This window comes from Scylla paramamosain, chromosome 30 (genome assembly GCF_035594125.1).
Source record: "Scylla paramamosain isolate STU-SP2022 chromosome 30, ASM3559412v1, whole genome shotgun sequence".
Lineage (NCBI taxonomy): Eukaryota > Metazoa > Arthropoda > Malacostraca > Decapoda > Portunidae > Scylla > Scylla paramamosain.
Window position 1 is genome coordinate 19,708,723 of NC_087180.1, and position 17,977 is coordinate 19,726,699.

General features: G+C 42.6%; 2 protein-coding genes across 2 annotated transcripts; both read left to right on the forward strand.

The window, feature by feature from the left end:
- Positions 1-395: 395 nt before the first annotated feature.
- Positions 396-3,418, forward strand: LOC135116100 (glutamate receptor-like). Its single transcript, XM_064033311.1, has 5 exons — positions 396-466; positions 978-1,160; positions 1,741-1,970; positions 2,567-2,707; positions 3,351-3,418. Exons 1-5 carry the CDS (start codon positions 396-398, stop codon positions 3,416-3,418), a joined length of 693 nt encoding a protein of 230 aa, XP_063889381.1.
- A 3,270-nt stretch (positions 3,419-6,688) lies between these two features.
- LOC135116008 (putative nuclease HARBI1) lies at positions 6,689-17,675 on the forward strand. Its single transcript, XM_064033221.1, has 7 exons — positions 6,689-7,788; positions 7,990-8,159; positions 8,323-8,586; positions 9,686-9,942; positions 14,242-14,411; positions 15,102-15,194; positions 15,967-17,675. The coding sequence occupies exons 1-2, from the start codon at positions 7,034-7,036 to the stop codon at positions 8,021-8,023; spliced, it is 789 nt and encodes a 262-aa protein (XP_063889291.1). The 5' UTR covers positions 6,689-7,033; the 3' UTR covers positions 8,024-8,159; positions 8,323-8,586; positions 9,686-9,942; positions 14,242-14,411; positions 15,102-15,194; positions 15,967-17,675.
- The last annotated feature ends 302 nt before the right edge of the window (positions 17,676-17,977 follow it).

Here is a 17,977-nt window from a genome sequence, read left to right on the forward strand (position 1 = left end):
CATCACCAAAATTAAACTAACCCCCTATTACTTTCCTCCCACCCTCAGAATTATTAAACTAACCTCCAGTCACATTCTTCTGACACCCTCATCCCTCACTAAAAATTAATACCAAATGGCAAAATTACCAAACTAACCTCTAAATATCATCCTCCCACCATCTAGTCTCTCACTAAAATTAATCTCACCAAGCACGATTATCAAGCTAATATCCAATCACTTTCCTCTGACCCTCAAAATCCTTTCCAGCTGGTAGAATTATTAACCTATACTCCAGTCACTTCCACCCTCTCATCCCTCATTAAAATTAATCCCAGCCTTCAAAATTATTGAACTAACCTCCAGTCAAAGAAATATCACTGGTTTTGTGGGGGATATTGTCACTGCACTAAGGGATGCACACAATTTCTCGTAAGTTTTCACATTTTGCGTTCAACTGTACCGGTCTAAGTGGAGGAGTGAAAAAGTGACACCTAATGAATAGTTGCCACAAAACTTATTCTCATTACTTTTTGTTCCTTGTCATTTTTCTTTCAGGCTTTTTTCATCATCACAGCAGCTTGAAATTTTGAAAATACATGCTATTTGAGGAGGTAGCTGTACATGTGAAAAAAGAAGGGAAACAAACATCCATACTTGTGACTGATATGAAAAATAAACTATACATATAAATGTATATTTCACTTTTCTTTCTAGCAATTAAAAAATGTACATACGACAGTATTTCTTTCTTTTCCTCAATAAATACGACAACAGTATTTTTCCTTCCCTTCAGTACACCCAGCCTTTCCCTTAGTACATATCACAGTACTTTTCCTTTTTGCTCAGTGCATATGAGAATAATTTTCCTTTTCCTCCATGCATATGACACTACTTGCCCTTTTCCTTTTCTTTCCCTAAATAGAGAAGACAAGACAGAAATTTTCTTTCCCTCAATACACAACACTATTTTTTCTCCCACTCTCTCTCTTGTACAGAGTCAGTTTCAATGTACTGGAAGGTTATGCCTACGGGAAACTGAAGGACAACTCAAGCAACGAGTGGACGGGCACGGTAGGAGCTCTGCAGTCAGGGGAAGCTGACCTCACTGTCTCTGAATTGTCCATCACTGAGGAGAGGTTGAAAGTTGTTACCTACACCCAGCCTATCTATATCATCAGGTGAGAGATACAGGTGATGATCAAATAATATTTTAAAGATGTTGAACAAAGTGCTCCCTTAACAGATTAATTGGATCAGCAAAATGTTCAGAATATGAAATGTCAAATAATTAGATTGATCTATCTATATGCCAGGCTGGCAGTCCTATACAGGGTGGCCCAGACACTACACTATACACTCACATACAACATTGACACTGTTAATCCAAATTCTAATCTATTTATCTATATACCAGGCCAACAATCCTCCCCAAGACACCGCAGACAAATCACCACACATTCACACTCTTAACTTCATTATTATTAACGATTTAGCTGTCTATACATCAGGCTGGCAATCACACACAAAATGGCCCAAACAAGGCACCACACACACATTCACACTCTTAATATCATCTGTCAGCCCCTAGTGGAAAGGGACAATCTTGTGGCCCACCATACTACACCTCAGGAGGTCAGACACAGCATTCAGTTAACAAAAAATCACATTAACACCCACTCCCCACAGAACATAGTAACACAAAATCAGATTAACACTCACCCCAATGTCACATTCACAAGACAAGTTCTCATCCCACAGCCGTAAACTGTTTGCGGCCACCCACGAGGACCTTGCCAAGAAGATGTTTGCCTACACAACCCCAACGGACACAGCTCTGTACCGGCGCATCCCGGCTAACACGACAGGCCTCGCCAGCATCCTCTTCTTCATCGAGCGACTCCAGAGGTGCTACATACCCACGGGGGAGAAGCCTGTTAGCATGGGAGTTGCTGCTGGCTGGTACATGTTGTCAGCTCTCCTACAACAAGGTGAGGACCTGTTGAGGTGTAAGACTGGTCAGTTCAAGTGTTGGAGCATTTAGTGTTTGGTAAGATGGCTGGTACATGTTGCCAGCCCTCCTACAGCAGGGTGAGGACCTGTTGGGGTATGAGACTAAGTTGAATGCAAGGGTAGTGGTGTTTAATGTTTGATAAGATGGGAATACAGAAAGACAGTTATTAAAGGATAGATTTAAAACTGGGAAACTTTACATGATACCTGGTGTATTTTCATAATTGAGCTGATATTAACTTGAATTAGTTCTGGCATGAGCAATATAAGCAAGTGGTGTTAATATGACTGATATGGATATCAAGTAATGTATTTAATTTTATCAGTAGTTCTCTTCATATGATGATATCAACAGTTTTCTTAGTAAGATATGAGATATAAATCTTTTAGAAATGATGAGAAAAACTCTTAAATTGCATTTTCATCTCTGAAACATTTTAAAATGGTCTTTTCTACATTTTTAAATTTAAAAAGATGTGTTACTATCAAAGATTTTAAATTGCCTTTGCATCATCCTCCATGTCTTAAAATTGCCTTTTCATGGCATCTTTCCCTCCTGCTCTTCCTCCTGCAGGCTCCAACACCTACCCAATCAGCACTGCAGCACGGGTAATCTACTGGGTTGGCTACAGTGTGTCCCTCATTGTGTACACATCATACTCTGCCACACTGGTCTCACATCTTGCTGTGGAGCAGCCTGCACCTCTGCCATTCAGCAACCTGCGGGACCTGTCTAGGCAGTCAGGCTGGGATGCTGGATGCAACAACAATGACCTCTTCCAAGTGACAGCCTCGGTGGGTCCTTGGCTTCTTGCTGTGTGAACTGATATACCATCCAGTGGTTGAGAGTTGAGGAGAGAGAGAGAGAGAGAGAGAGAGAGAGAGAGAGAGAGAGAGAGAGAGAGAGAGAGAGAGAGAGAGAGAGAGAGAGAGAGAGAGAGAGAGAGAGAGAGAGAGAGAGAGAGAGAGAGAGAGAGAGAGAGAGAGAGAGAGAGAGAGAGAGAGAGAGAGAGAGAGAGAGAGAGAGAGAGAGAGAGAGAGAGAGAGAGAGAGAGAGAGAGAGAGAATTTTGTTCAGTGCCAGATTTAGGAGTCCACAAAAAGACCAGCTGCCCAGGAGCCTCCACAATCTGGGGTCTCCACAATCTGAGGAGTCTCCCACATAAATATTCTGTAAGTGAAAGAAACTTAAATTAATCAAACACTAGTTTTCTATGAACTAAATATTTTTTTATTACTATCAAAATAACCACTTGTTTCATTTACACTAAATAAATATGTTCCTTTCACTATAATATATTATATGTATTAAAAACTGCATGGAATACAGATACAAAAATATTAATATAAATATTTCAGGTAGATGGCCTCCACACTCAGGCTGCTCACAGGCCTCCACAGACACAAATCCAGCCCTTGATTTGTAAATTAATTATCTTATTTAATTATTTATTTTTCCTTTGTAAGAGGAGCACTGCCTTAGGGAGGGAGAGAGAGAAAGAGAATAATAAAAAAAAAAAAAAAAAAAACAGATGCCATTTCTTTAAGAAATGGCATCTGTAATAATAATCTGTTATATGCCATAATAAATTATGGCATATAACATAAAATGTTATATGCCATTTGATAACAGTTTTCTATAGATCTAAGTGTAACTCAGTAAGTTTGTAACACACAATCTCCCTCTCTTAAATCCAAATTGCTTTATTATCACTGGGAGAGGCTGGGATGGACTGGGAGAGGCTGGAATGCACTGAGAGAGGCTGGGATGGACTGGGAGAGGCTGGGATGGACTGGGAGAGGCTGGAATGCACTGAGAGAGGCTGGGATGGACTGGGAGAAGCTAGGATGCACTGGGAGAGGCTGGGATGGACTGGGAGAGGCTGGAATGCACTGAGAGAGGCTGGGATGGACTGGGAGAGGCTGAAATGCACTGGGAGAGGCTGGGATGGACTGGGAGAGGCTGGGATGGACTGGGAGAGTCTAGGATGCACTGGGAGAGGCTGGGATGGACTGGGAGAGGCTGGGATGGACTGGGAGAGGCTGGAATGCACTGAGAGAGGCTGGGATGGACTGGGAGAGGCTGGGATGGACTGGGAGAGGCTGGAATGCACTGAGAGAGGCTGGGATGGACTGGGAGAGGCTAGGATGCACTGGGAGAGGCTGGGATGAAAAGGCTGGGGCTGGGGCTGAGGCTGGGGGAAAAGGTCAAGAATGTTGGGTGTATCTCCAAGACAGTCAGGAATACGAGTAGGGTGTTGCACCAATTGCTCTAGGTCATGGAGGATAGCAAAGTTGTAGGCTAGTTCACCAGGATGGTCAGTGAAGGGAGAGGAAAGCCAAAGCTGGTGGTGAACATTGAAGTCTCCAAGAATGGAGATCTCTGCAAAAGGGAAGAGGGTCAGAATGTGCTCCACTTTGGAAGTTAAGTAGTTAAAGAATTTCTTATAATCAGAGGAGTTAGGTGAGAGGTATACAGCACAGATAAATTTAGTATGAGAGTGACTCTGTAGTCGTAGCCAGATGGTGGAAAACTCAGAAGATTCAAGAGCGTGGGCACGAGAGCAGGTTAAATCATTGCGCACATAAACGCAGCATCCAGCTTTGGACTGAAAATGAGGATAGAGAAAGTAAGAGGGAACAGAAAAGGAGCTACTGTCAGTTGCCTCAGACACCTGAGTTTCAGTGAGGAAAAGAAGATGAGGTTTAGAAGAGGAGAGGTGGTGTTCTACAGATTGAAAATTAGATCTTTGACTGCGAATGTTGCAGAAGTTAATGAAGAAAAAGTTGAGGGGGTGTCAAGACACTTAGGGTCTTTGACAGAAAGGCAGTCTGACCTGGGGACATTTATGGTCCCCTCCCCAGATGGGGACTACGAGGCTGGTGTAGGAGTCGCCACGATGATTTTAAAATTTTTGAGTGAAGGGTGTGTGTGTTATTAGGTGCTTGTAGTTTTGTGTGGAGGAAGAGAGTTGTCTTTAGAGGGCAGGCTATGACTGCCCCCTTGTGTTGTGAGACACAAAGGGAAACGTTCAGCGAGGTCACAGCTGGGTTTAATGATAAGTTCACAGCACCCCCTGAACAGTGCTTTAGACCTCACTGGTAGTAATTATCATTTAGGCAGATGTCTACTGCCTCCTCATATATATATATATATATATATATATATATATATATATATATATATATATATATATATATATATATATATACCCAGCCAACATTGGATAATGGGAGGCATGTGGGTGTTTTGTGGGCTACTTTATGGGTCCCATGTGGGCTACCCACATTACTGTAAAACACAGGTTGTTCTTGGAGATTTAAACTTTTTGTATTTATAAATATTGATTCACATGACAGTAAAGATTCATTTTACTAACATGCCAGTTTCTCTTAAACCAAGCAATTTACGTGTAATCTTATCTTACAAATGGCTTGAGGCATTCTCTAACCCTCTTGGAAAGTCGACAGATATAAGGGTAATTGTCTAGAGTCCTTACCGGGCCTTATTACTGGTCTATTCACTTCAATTCTTTTACACATACCTTCACATGCACCTAAAACATCATTTTAAAGTGGGGGACAAATGCCCCCTTCCCTCTAGTCGGTTAGGTTAGGTTAGGTTAGGTTAGGTTAGGTTAGGTTAGGGTAATTGTCTAGAGTCCTTACCGGGCCTTATTACTGGTCTATTCACTTCAATTCTTTTACACATACCTTCACATGCACCTAAAACCTAACCTAACCTAACCTAACTTAACCTAACCTAACCTAACCTAACCTAACCGACTAGAGGGAAGGGGGCATTTGTCCCCCACTTTAAAATGATGTTTTAGGTGCATGTGAAGGTATGTGTAAAAGAATTGAAGTGAATAGACCAGTAATAAGGCCCGGTAAGGACTCTAGACAATTACCGATATAAGTAATACTGCTAATTTTCATTGAAATATTAAAAGAAAATTAAATAAATAAATAAATAAATAAAATAAATAAATAAATAAATAAATAAAAATCTTTTGGTTCAGTGATGTTCCTCATTTTTTGTCCAAGGTTCTAACCATACCTAAACTAACCTAACCATACCTGCTGTAACCTAACCATACCTAAACTAACTTGACCACACCAAAACTAACCTAACCATACCTGCTGTAATCTAACCATACCTAAACTAACTTAACCACATCCAAACCTAACCACACCCAAACTAACCTAACTGTACTTGGTGTAATCTAACCATACCCAAAACTAACCTAACTACACCCAACCATATCAAACCTAACCTAACCATACCTAAACTCAAGGCAAGGTATGGCGTGTCTAGCCAGTGGTAGCCATAATTATTTCCTATTTTCATCAATAAGAAAAGGCATTGAATTCAATTTAAAAAAAACGTTTCAATTATTGTTAAAGGTTTGTAGAAAAGAATATATCAAGAGCTAGTGTTATTTCATAAGATAGGTAATGAAATACTGGCACATTAATAAAAGTGATATCAAGCCTCAATATACTGACATACGGTAATAACAGTGTAGTACCATCACAATCACCAGCACCACCACCTTACCATTTATATCACTAGACAACCACCTCTACACCGTACGTAATGTACTTTCCACATATAATGCATACCTTTGGGCAAATTGGTGTCAGCGGAGCATTGAATGAATGCCTCTTGGCACTTGCTGGGAGACTGGATGCCTTGGTAATCTGCAGGGATCACCACTTTTTAACACAGGCTAACTTCTTACTTTACACGTTATGGAAGGCATCAAGTATGGCTTCAAGCATTTTAAAGTATTCACAACATTGTCGAGTGCAATTTAAGATACCTTACTTCTGAACTGGTGTGAACCGCCAACGTACTGTTTACAGCACCCGCTGGGTTAAAACGTATGTTCACTTTTTAAATCTCTGGATTAAAGTATATTGCATTTTCAAGTTCAAAAATTAAAAATATTATTGCATAAAAATAATGCACTTTTTTTCTCTTTCCACAAGTTACCTCCAACAGATTATTAAAGGTAGGTGGAAAATTTATTTAGAGCATGATGAACCCAGCCGTTAGCAGGAAGGCGGCACAACAACGTCAGCGGCGCACCTACAGAGTGAGAAGAGATATTTTCGCTGAGTACGACGATGCTGAGTTACTGAAAAGATTCAGATTGGACCGTGCTGGTATTGTTGCAGTGACTGATATAGTGAGAGACAAGCTGCAAAGTAAAACTGAAAGAAATAGAGCCTTGACCCCTGAGATGGTGGCCATCACATTACGATATTTAGCCACAGGAAAAATGCAACAGTGCAGTTGTGATGATTTTGGAACAACGCAGCCCACTATCAGCCGTGCAATATCACAGACAATTGATGCACTGGCTGACCCAGAAGTAATCTGCCAGTTCGTGGCTTTCCCTCACACCCAGCGTGAAGTGCAGCAAAAACAGGCAGAGTTCATGCAAGTAACTCAGTTTCCCGGTGTTGTGGGAGTGATTGATGGCACTCATATAAGAATTGTGTCTCCTCATGTCGATGAACATGTATATGTGAACAGGAAACGCTATCACAGCATAAATGTGCAAGTAGTATTTGATGCTCACTATAAGATTCTTGACATTGTGGCAAGGTGGCCTGGCTCAGTCAACGATGCAAGAATACTAGATAAGTCAGCACTCAAACTGATGTTTGAGGAACAACATGTACCTGCAGGATGCTACCTTCCCGGGGACAGTGGCTATCCCTGTAAGCAGTGGCTCCTCACTCCTTACCTTCGCCCTCAAACTGTTGCACAAGCTAATTATAACAGGTGGGTTTATTTGTAAATAGTGTTCTGTTAGGTTTAGATATGCTTTGAACGAATCTAGTAGCTTTCTCCCCAGGGCCGCCCTCCCGCGTGTGCCCGCAGCCCCTACAAGAACCGGTCCCTGCCCCCCTTTGGGCACGCTCTCCTCCCAAGGCTAAGTCCCCGGGGCGTGGCTGCCCAAACTAACCCCCCTCCTCCCAACAGTTCCAGTACCTTACGATGCAGCCGAGGGGACTGACGCCACCACCACCACTGCCACCACCGCCACAACAAGGGTTATTCGAGTGGGGAACATGCTTCAGGTGTTGCCCCAAAATGCCTCAGCCCCGCAGCCCCACTTCCCCATGATAGTGCAGGCAGGGAATGTCATACAGGTGAGAGAGAGAGAGAGAGAGAGAGAGAGAGAGAGAGAGAGAGAGAGAGAGAGAGAGAGAGAGAGAGAGAGAGAAAGTTTTTTACATACAGAAAGGAGAGACGGAGATAGAAAATCAATCTTACTACTACTACTACTACTTCTGAGCACCTCCTTCCTCTCAGGTTGTTCCAGCTGACAACACGCAGGTATTAGGGGCAGAAGTCGTTGGAGTTGGTCGGGTCATGCAAGTGGTCGGAGTCCCAGGCTTTCCCCCGACCCCAGCCCCAGACCCCTGCCCCAACCACCCCTCTCCCTGTGACCCCTGCCCAGTCATCCCTCACCCCCTCCTGCCCCCCTGCGGTGCTGCCAGCCGGGGTGATGGGAGGTGGAGGTGGGCCACACACACCTGGGTTAGCTGTGGCTTGGCTTATCTCCCTCCTCAGCAGGTGAGAGAGAGAGAGAGAGTGTATATACATCTGTTGTTATTGTATTTATTTGTCTATATTTTCCTTACAGAGTGATTGATTGATTAAATGATATATATTGGTGTTAATATATACAGACAGACTGGTATATAGACATTCTGATATGTGATGGCCAGTCCATGGAGCACAAGGTCTTTGTGGACTAATGAATATTTTACACTAAGGTTTAAGACCAGTGTTTTATTCAGCTATCATGAAAAAAAAAGAAAAAGACAGTACATAATTATTTAGTAAGTAATTCATAACTTTAACCCAATCAAATTATAGATACATGCAAAAAAGAATTATATCAATAACAAAAGTAAATAATAATAATAATAACTATTACAAATTACAAACAATTACATATGTTTATAATAGTAGAGCTGATTACAATTTGAAAACTAATAAATACAATGAATAATTACTTGTTAAGTGTTGTTTTATCAGTAATTTAAAGGAATGTAATGGTTTGTTTTTAACTGTGTCCGAGAGCCGGGTCCAGTGCTTGGTTCCTCGTGAGACGACACTCTGTTGGGCACGGGAGGTTCAGCAGAAGGGTGTCCTCAAGTTACCTGTCTGTCTTAACTGAATATCATGAGCCCGTGTCTCTTGTGTTTGTATTAAGAGCTTTGTATACAAACGCCAAGGTCTGGAATACAGTAATGTCTCCAGTTTCTAGGAGTTTAAGATCCACTGCTATGTTCGGACTTGTTACTGTTTGTCTTATTCCACATTAGCTTTTTTGGGGCAAGAAATAATTTATGAGTGTAGGTTGCACTAGGAGAAAGAGAGAGAGAGAGAGAGAGAGAATGTTTTAGATATTATTATTATTATTATTATTATTATTATTATTATTATTATTATTATTATTATTATTATTATTATTATTATTATTACTGCTACATATTTCTCTCTCTCTCTCTCTCTCTCTCTCTCTCTCTCTCTCTCTCTCTCTCTCTCTCTCTCTCTCTCTCTCTCTCTCTCTCTCTCTCTCTCTCTCTCTTACAATAATAGTTTTACCCTTCTCTCTCATCCTCTCTCCCACTTCCACTCACTCACTCTCTCCCTCCTTTTGCAGCAAATCCCGAGGATCAACGAGGACATGGTGGACCCAGAGATTGCAGCAGCAGCGAGAGAGAGAGAGAGAAGCAAGAGAGGAGGGAGAGGAAGGAGAGGAGGAGGAGAGAGAGGGAGGCCAGGAGGGAGGCACGTCAGAGAGAGAGGGAGAGGAAGAGGTTGATTCTGTTACAACAACAACTGCAACAACAACAACAGTTAGTCAGTGAGGAGGGGGAGGGGCCGTCCTCTGATGCTGAGGATGAGGTATTGTTCAGGGTAAGTAGTAGTAGTAGTAGTAGTAATGCATCATTTTTAAACTTTCCGAGATAATCTTATTTCAACAGGTAGAGATGAAAAAGTCTTCTAACTGACAAAAAAAAACATTATCTATTTATTTTGTTATGTAGGCCAGCCAGCCGTGGGGGGGACAAAACTTCAATAAAAGAGACTCTCTGAGGTGTGGCTCCCCAAAATAGAATTGCAAATGGTAGCCAGAATTTACATGAATACTGGAGGGTGCTGTCAGGCCAAACCAGCTCCCCATCTGTGCCTATGCAGTGTCTGGCCAGCCACTAGTGTGTTTTGGGGGCTCAGACCAGCAGATTCCCACTGTTTATTCACTGTTTGTGTTGATGCAGTGTCTGACCAGCCACTTGTGTGTTTTGGGGGCTCAGACCAGCAGATTCCCACTGTTTATTCACTGTTTGTGTTGACGCAGTGTCTGGCCAGCCACTTGTGTGTTTTGGGGGCTCAGACCAGCAGATTCCCACTGTTTATTCACTGTTTGTGTTGATTTAGTGTTTGGCCAGCCACTTGTGTGTTTTGGGGGCTCAGACCAGCAGATTCCCACTGTTTATTCACTGTTTGTGTTCATCTAGTGTTTGGCCAGCCACTTGTGTGTATGTAGGGGACTCAGACCAGCAGATTCCCACTGTTTATCCACTGTTTGTGTTGATGCAGTGTTTGGCCAGCCACTTGTGTGTTTTGGGGGCTCAGACCAGCAGATTCCTACTATTTATCCACTGTTTGTGTTGATCTAGTGTTTGGCCAGCCACTTGTGTTTATGTAGGGGATTCAGACCAGCAGATTCCCACTGTTTATCCACTGTTTGTGTTGATCTAGTGTTTGGCCAGCCAGTTGTGTGTTTTGGGGGCTCAGACCAGCAGATTCCCACTGTTTATTCACTGTTTGTGTTGATTTAGTGTTTGGCCAGCCACTTGTGTGTTTTGGGGGCTCAGACCAGCAGATTCCCACTGTTTATTCACTGTTTGTGTTGATCTAGTGTTTGGCCAGCCACTTGTGTGTATGTAGGGGACTCAGACCAGCAGATTCCCACTGTTTATCCACTGTTTGTGTTGATGCAGTGTTTGGCCAGCCACTTGTGTGTTTTGGGGGCTCAGACCAGCAGATTCCTACTATTTATCCACTGTTTGTGTTGATCTAGTGTTTGGCCAGCCACTTGTGTTTATGTAGGGGATTCAGACCAGCAGATTCCCACTGTTTATCCACTGTTTGTGTTGATCTAGTGTTTGGCCAGCCAGTTGTGTGTTTTGGGGGCTCAGACCAGCAGATTCCCACTGTTTATTCACTGTTTGTGTTGATCTAGTGTTTGGCCAGCCACTTGTGTGTTTTGGGGGCTCAGACCAGCAGATTCTCACTGTTTATTCACTGTTTGTGTTGATCTAGTGTTTGGCCAGCCACTTGTGTGTATGTAGGGGACTCAGACCAGCAGATTCCCACTGTTTATCCATTGTTTGTGTTGATGCAGTGTTTAGCCAGCCACTTGTGTGTATGTAGGGGACTCAGACCAGCAGATTCCCACTGTTTATCCACTGTTTGTGTTGATGCAGTGTTTGGCCAGCCACTTGTGTGTATGTAGGGGACTCAGACCAGCAGATTCCCACTGTTTATTCACTGTTTGTGTTGATGCAGTATTTGGCCAGCCACTTGTGTGTATGTAGCGGACTCAGACCAGCAGATTCCCACTGTTTATCCACTGTTTGTGTTGATGCAGTGTTTGGTCAGCCACTTGTGTGTTTTGGGGGCTCAGACCAGCAGATTCCTACTATTTATCCACTGTTTGTGTTGATCTAGTGTTTGGCCAGCCACTTGTGTTTATGTAGGGGATTCAGACCAGCAGATTCCCACTGTTTATCCACTGTTTGTGTTGATCTAGTGTTTGGCCAGCCAGTTGTGTGTTTTGGGGGCTCAGACCAGCAGATTCCCACTGTTTATTCACTGTTTGTGTTGATCTAGTGTTTGGCCAGCCACTTGTGTGTTTTGGGGGCTCAGACCAGCAGATTCTCACTGTTTATTCACTGTTTGTGTTGATCTAGTGTTTGGCCAGCCACTTGTGTGTATGTAGGGGACTCAGACCAGCAGATTCCCACTGTTTATCCATTGTTTGTGTTGATGCAGTGTTTAGCCAGCCACTTGTGTGTATGTAGGGGACTCAGACCAGCAGATTCCCACTGTTTATCCACTGTTTGTGTTGATGCAGTGTTTGGCCAGCCACTTGTGTGTATGTAGGGGACTCAGACCAGCAGATTCCCACTGTTTATTCACTGTTTGTGTTGATGCAGTATTTGGCCAGCCACTTGTGTGTATGTAGCGGACTCAGACCAGCAGATTCCCACTGTTTATCCACTGTTTGTGTTGATGCAGTGTTTGGCCAGCCACTTGTGTGTTTTGGGGGCTCAGACCAGCAGATTCCTACTATTTATCCACTGTTTGTGTTGATCTAGTGTTTGGCCAGCCACTTGTGTTTATGTAGGGGACTCAGACCAGCAGATTCCCACTGTTTATCCACTGTTTGTGTTGATCTAGTGTTTGGCCAGCCATTTGTGTGTTTTGGGGGCTCAGACCAGCAGATTCCCACTGTTTATTCACTGTTTGTGTTGATCTAGTGTTTGGCCAGCCACTAGTGTGTTTTGGGGGCTCAGACCAGCAGATTCTCACTGTTTATTCACTGTTTGTGTTGATCTAGTGTTTGGCCAGCCACTTGTGTGTATGTAGGGGACTCAGACCAGCAGATTCCCACTGTTTATTCACTGTTTGTGTTGATGCAGTATTTGGCCAGCCACTTGTGTGTATGTAGCGGACTCAGACCAGCAGATTCCCACTGTTTATCCACTGTTTGTGTTGATGCAGTGTTTGGCCAGCCACTTGTGTGTTTTGGGGGCTCAGACCAGCAGATTCCTACTATTTATCCACTGTTTGTGTTGATCTAGTGTTTGGCCAGCCACTTGTGTTTATGTAGGGGACTCAGACCAGCAGATTCCCACTGTTTATCCACTGTTTGTGTTGATCTAGTGTTTGGCCAGCCACTTGTGTGTTTTGGGGGCTCAGACCAGCAGATTCCCACTGTTTATTCACTGTTTGTGTTGATCTAGTGTTTGGCCAGCCACTAGTGTGTTTTGGGGGCTCAGACCAGCAGATTCTCACTGTTTATTCACTGTTTGTGTTGATCTAGTGTTTGGCCAGCCACTTGTGTGTATGTAGGGGACTCAGACCAGCAGATTCCCACTGTTTATTCACTGTTTGTGTTGATCTAGTGTTTGGCCAGCCACTTGTGTGTATGTAGGGGACTCAGACCAGCAGATTCCCACTGTTTATCCATTGTTTGTGTTGATGCAGTGTTTGGCCAGCCACTTGTGTGTATGTAGGGAACTCAGACCAGCAGATTCCCACTGTTTATCCACTGTTTGTGTTGATGCAGTGTTTGGCCAGCCACTTGTGTGTATGTAGGGGACTCAGACCAGCAGATTCCCACTGTTTATTCACTGTTTGTGTTGATGCAGTGTTTGGCCAGCCACTTGTGTGTATGTAGGGGACTCAGACCAGCAGATTCCCACTGTTTATCCACTGTTTGTGTTGATGCAGTGTTTGGCCAACCACTTGTGTGTTTTGGGGGCTCAGACCAGCAGATTCCTACTATTTATCCACTGTTTGAGTTGATCTAGTGTTTGGCCAGCCACTTGTGTTTATGTAGGGGACTCAGACCAGCAGATTCCCACTGTTTATCCACTGTTTGTGTTGATCTAGTGTTTGGCCAGCCACTTGTGTGTTTTGGGGGCTCAGACCAGCAGATTCCCACTGTTTATTCACTGTTTGTGTTGATCTAGTGTTTGGCCAGCCACTAGTGTGTTTTGGGGGCTCAGACCAGCAGATTCTCACTGTTTATTCACTGTTTGTGTTGATGCAGTGTTTGGCCAGCCACTTGTGTGTATGTAGGGGACTCAGACCAGCAGATTCCCACTGTTTATCCATTGTTTGTGTTGATGCAGTGTTTGGCCAGCCACTTGTGTGTATGTAGGGGACTGAGACAAGTTTATTTAATGTTCAGTGACCCATTTGCAGGCACAGGGGTGTTGAGGAGCTGGGTGTGCAGGAGACAGACAATTACAAAGGTTTACAGTTCAAATGCTACATGTATCTTCAAAATACAGATAATAAGTAGATAAATATTGAAATTAATATAAAATACCATTCTTTATTTAACACTTAACCAAACTTAACCAACATACACACACACGCTAACTCAGACAGTTCCCTAACTACCTTACCATCCCGCAGGAGGCCATGTCGGAGGTGCCGGTGGTGGGGTCGCCAGTTCCGGAGTACGAGGTGGAGGAGGAAAAGGAAGAGGAGGACGAGGAGGAGGCACGGATAAGGAAGAAGAAAAGATTATTACCTGTAGCCCTCCCTCCAGCTGATAAGGGGATATTAAGGAGCCCTTCCTACAGGTGTGTCTGTCTACCTGTGTGTCTCTTTCTATCTCTCCTTTTCATTTTTCCAGTTTCCCATTATTTTCTCCACCCTCTCACTGTCTTTTCTCAGCCTCTCACAACCTGTCACACCCTCTCCCAGCTATTCACAGCCACTCACAGCCTCTCTCTCTCACTCTATCTCATTCCCAGTGTATCCAGACCATTCCAGACTTACCCCAAACTGTCCCCAAGACTTCCAGTCCATCCCAACTTCTCACAGCCTCTTCCAGCCTTTCACAGTCTCTCTCTCTCTCTCTCTCTCTCTCTCTCTCTCTCTCTCTCTCTCTCTCTCTCTCTCTCTCTCTCTCTCTCTCTCTCTCTCTCTCTCTCTCTCTCTCTCTCTCTCTCTCTCTCTCTCTCTCTCTCTCTCTCTCTCTCTCTCTCTCTCTCTCTCTCTCTCTCTCTCTCTCTCTCTCTCTCTCTCTCTCTCTCTCTCTCTCATTCCCAATGTATCCAGACCATCCCAGACTCACCCCAAACCATCTCCAAGACTCCCCTTCTCTCTTCCTCTCCTCTCCCTCTCTCTCCCTCCCCTCTCTCACTCTCCTAACTCTCCCCAGGAGAGGCCCCAGTGGTGAGCAGATGGTGATGCTGGAGATGATACTGGCATATTGAGTATTATAATTAGCCATAAACACTTGCTTGCTTACTTTCATGTCTACACAGGTTCGTTCGATGCAAGGAGTTGGCACAGGAGGCGTCCGAGGCTGTGTAGAGCGGCCGTCTGAACCTGGTGCCACAGCTTACTATGTTCAACAGGTGCGTGTGTGTGTGTGTGTGTGTGTGTGTGTGTGTGTGTGTGTGTGTGTGTGTGTTTTGTGTGGTCATTTCACTATCTATCTATCTGTTTAGTTTGTCTCCATCTGTCTGTCTTTCTGTCATTGGTCTGTCTGTCTGTCTGTGTATTGCAATGATTTTTCAGTTATGTATTTTATTTTTTATTCTTGTGTACTTGTGTCTGTCTGTATGTATGTATGTATCAGTCAGTGAGTCAGTCAGTCAGTCACTCAGTTAGTCAGTTAGTCAGTCATTCAGTCAGTCAGTTAGTCAGTCATTCAGTCAGATAGTGAGTTAGTCAGTTAGTCAGTCTGTCAGTCACTCACACAGTGTTAATCCTCCTCTTCCTCCTCCTCCTCCTCCTCCTCCTCCTCCTCCTCCTCCTCCTCCTCCTCCTCCTGTTCCCCACCACCCCTGCCGAGAGGTGAGTGTATGTACGTGTGTGTGTGTGTGTGTGTGTGTGTGTGTGTAGTAATAATAGTAATGCTATGTACATATATAAATACTGTTAATATTATTGATAAAAAATATTGATGATGATGATGATGATGATTCAGTGGTGATTATGAAAATGTGCATTACAATATAGGGTAGATATTATTGTTATTACCTGTGTGTGTGTGTGTGTGTGTGTGTGTGTGTGTGTGTGTGTGTGTGTGTGTGTGTGTGTGTGTGTGTGTGTGTGTGTGAGGAATAATTGAATAATTGAATAATTGATGCTCTCTCCTTTGCTATTCATTATATACATGGACAGATGCCTGAAGGAAGTGTGTGTAAGGGAGGATAAAGAGATCATGCTGGCCTATGCAGACGATGTCGCTGTCGTGACAGGAAGCCAACAAGATCTTCAAGAGGCCATGACAAGATGGAATGATGTTTTAAATAGGGAAGGAATGAGAATGAACAAACAAAAAACTTATTTACTAGTGGACAAGCAACAAGTGATGGTGTGGCTCTGAGCCACTGTAGTAGGGATGTTATGGTTTAAGTGTAGGAAGTTGCAAATGCTCACCTAACAATTGCACCTTAGTAGAAAAACACAAACAGGAAGTTTATGCAAGTTTTTATCCTTATATAAAATGTTGTATTGCATCAAACCTCCATACATTACTGTCTCTATCCAGTATGAGACCGGTGTTCAGGAAGCACAAGCATGTGCTGAATAACAAGAAGCCGGCATTGGTGAAGGTGACAACATTTCATCTATTTATACATACTTTTTATTATTAAAGCTTATCTTATAATTATTTCTGAAGAGATTGACTAATTTTTGTAGTATTTATGACTTAGAACTATGATAAAGCTATGAATTGATATAATTCCTGATTTGTTTTATCTTTTCATTATCCTTCCTTTGTTAATTGAGCATTTTATATTACTTAGCTTAAAAATGCAAGAACGGTTCAGAAGTATCCAACCTTGGGCTAAGGGCCAAAATTATGGTATCATTCAAAATGTCCTTCAAAGAAAGCCCTCTGTAATCCAACACACTTAGCCCATTAATCCTTCCATTTCTCATCAATTTGTTCAACATTCATATTTTTCCCTTATAGGGTTGAACAATTTTCATGGGTTCAGAGCAAAAGGCTTCCTCATTCCTCCCCAAGGTATTCTCGGATGGTAAGCAGGTTTGACTCTGGAGCAAACCTGACCAAGGGCTACTGCCCAAGGCTACAGAGGTTCCTCTCCCTGAGGCTGAATGCACCATGTGAGATGGTTCTGTTATGTGGATGAATGTCATGGTGGATAGCAGTGCCACCACATTCCTACAATCATCCATCACTCCACTGCTCAAACGCTTCTGCAACCAATGATAGGTATGCTGCCACATTCTGCATGGTCTCCTTGGCTCTCAGATAAGGATACTGTCAACAGGTTTGGGATTGCCAAAAAATCATAAGGAGCTATGTCTGAAAAGTCCAGAGAGAGAGAGAGAGAGAAAGAATGAGCAAGAGAAAGAGTAGGATGAAGCAAAGGAAGAGTCAAGAGGGAGGAAGAGAGAGTAGGACAAGAAAAAACAGAACAAATAAATCCCCTACACGTCTTGTCTCCATTCACACAAGCCATGAAAAGCTTGTCCATCCCTGAGTGCTCAGAAGCAGTGTTCCACTGATGATGTGGAAACTTGAGACACCCAATCATTTAATGGGCTTTAGTAGGTTTTGTCACCAGTCTTCTGTGTGTCACTGACTACATTTTGAAATTTTTATCTGTTCTATTTAATTTTGTGTGTATGTACACAATGTTTATGGTCAATAAACTATTTATAAAACTATTTATCTGTGTGAGTAAGATAAAAGCAGTTATTGTTATTATTATTATTATTATTATTATTATTATTATTATTATTATTATTATTACACATTTTCCTCCTTGTATTTAAATATTATTATTATTATTATTATTATTATTATTATTATTATCATGAATTGTTCTTGTTTATAAATAAAATACTGTAACTGATTATTATTTTTTTTATCATTCATTTAGACTCTCTCTCTCTCTCTCTCTCTCTCTCTCTCTCTCTCTCTCTCTCTCTCTCTCTCTCGAATAAAATGACTGGTGAGGAACTCTAATAATTAAAGTGCTAAAAAATCCATTAAACTACGAGAAATAAGACAAATAATTAATGACACACCTAATAACACAAACAAGGAGTAATAAACAAAACTTAAGCCAGAAAACACGAAAAGATAAAACTATCATATAAAGAAATACGAAGTAAAAAAAAATCATGAATATCAAATAAATAACTCACATATAAT

Bases quoted from the DNA above. Each gene is read 5' to 3' on its own strand.
- LOC135116100 (XM_064033311.1), top strand. From the start codon at position 396: ATGCACACAATTTCTCGTAAGTTTTCACATTTTGCGTTCAACTGTACC. The intron at 467-977 runs GTGACACCTAAT...TCTCTTGTACAG, and splicing joins CTAAGTGGAGGAGTGAAAAA to AGTCAGTTTCAATGTACTGG. The intron at 1,161-1,740 runs GTGAGAGATACA...CTCATCCCACAG, and splicing joins CAGCCTATCTATATCATCAG to CCGTAAACTGTTTGCGGCCA.
- LOC135116008 (XM_064033221.1), top strand. From the start codon at position 7,034: ATGATGAACCCAGCCGTTAGCAGGAAGGCGGCACAACAACGTCAGCGG. The intron at 7,789-7,989 runs GTGGGTTTATTT...TCCTCCCAACAG, and splicing joins GCACAAGCTAATTATAACAG to TTCCAGTACCTTACGATGCA.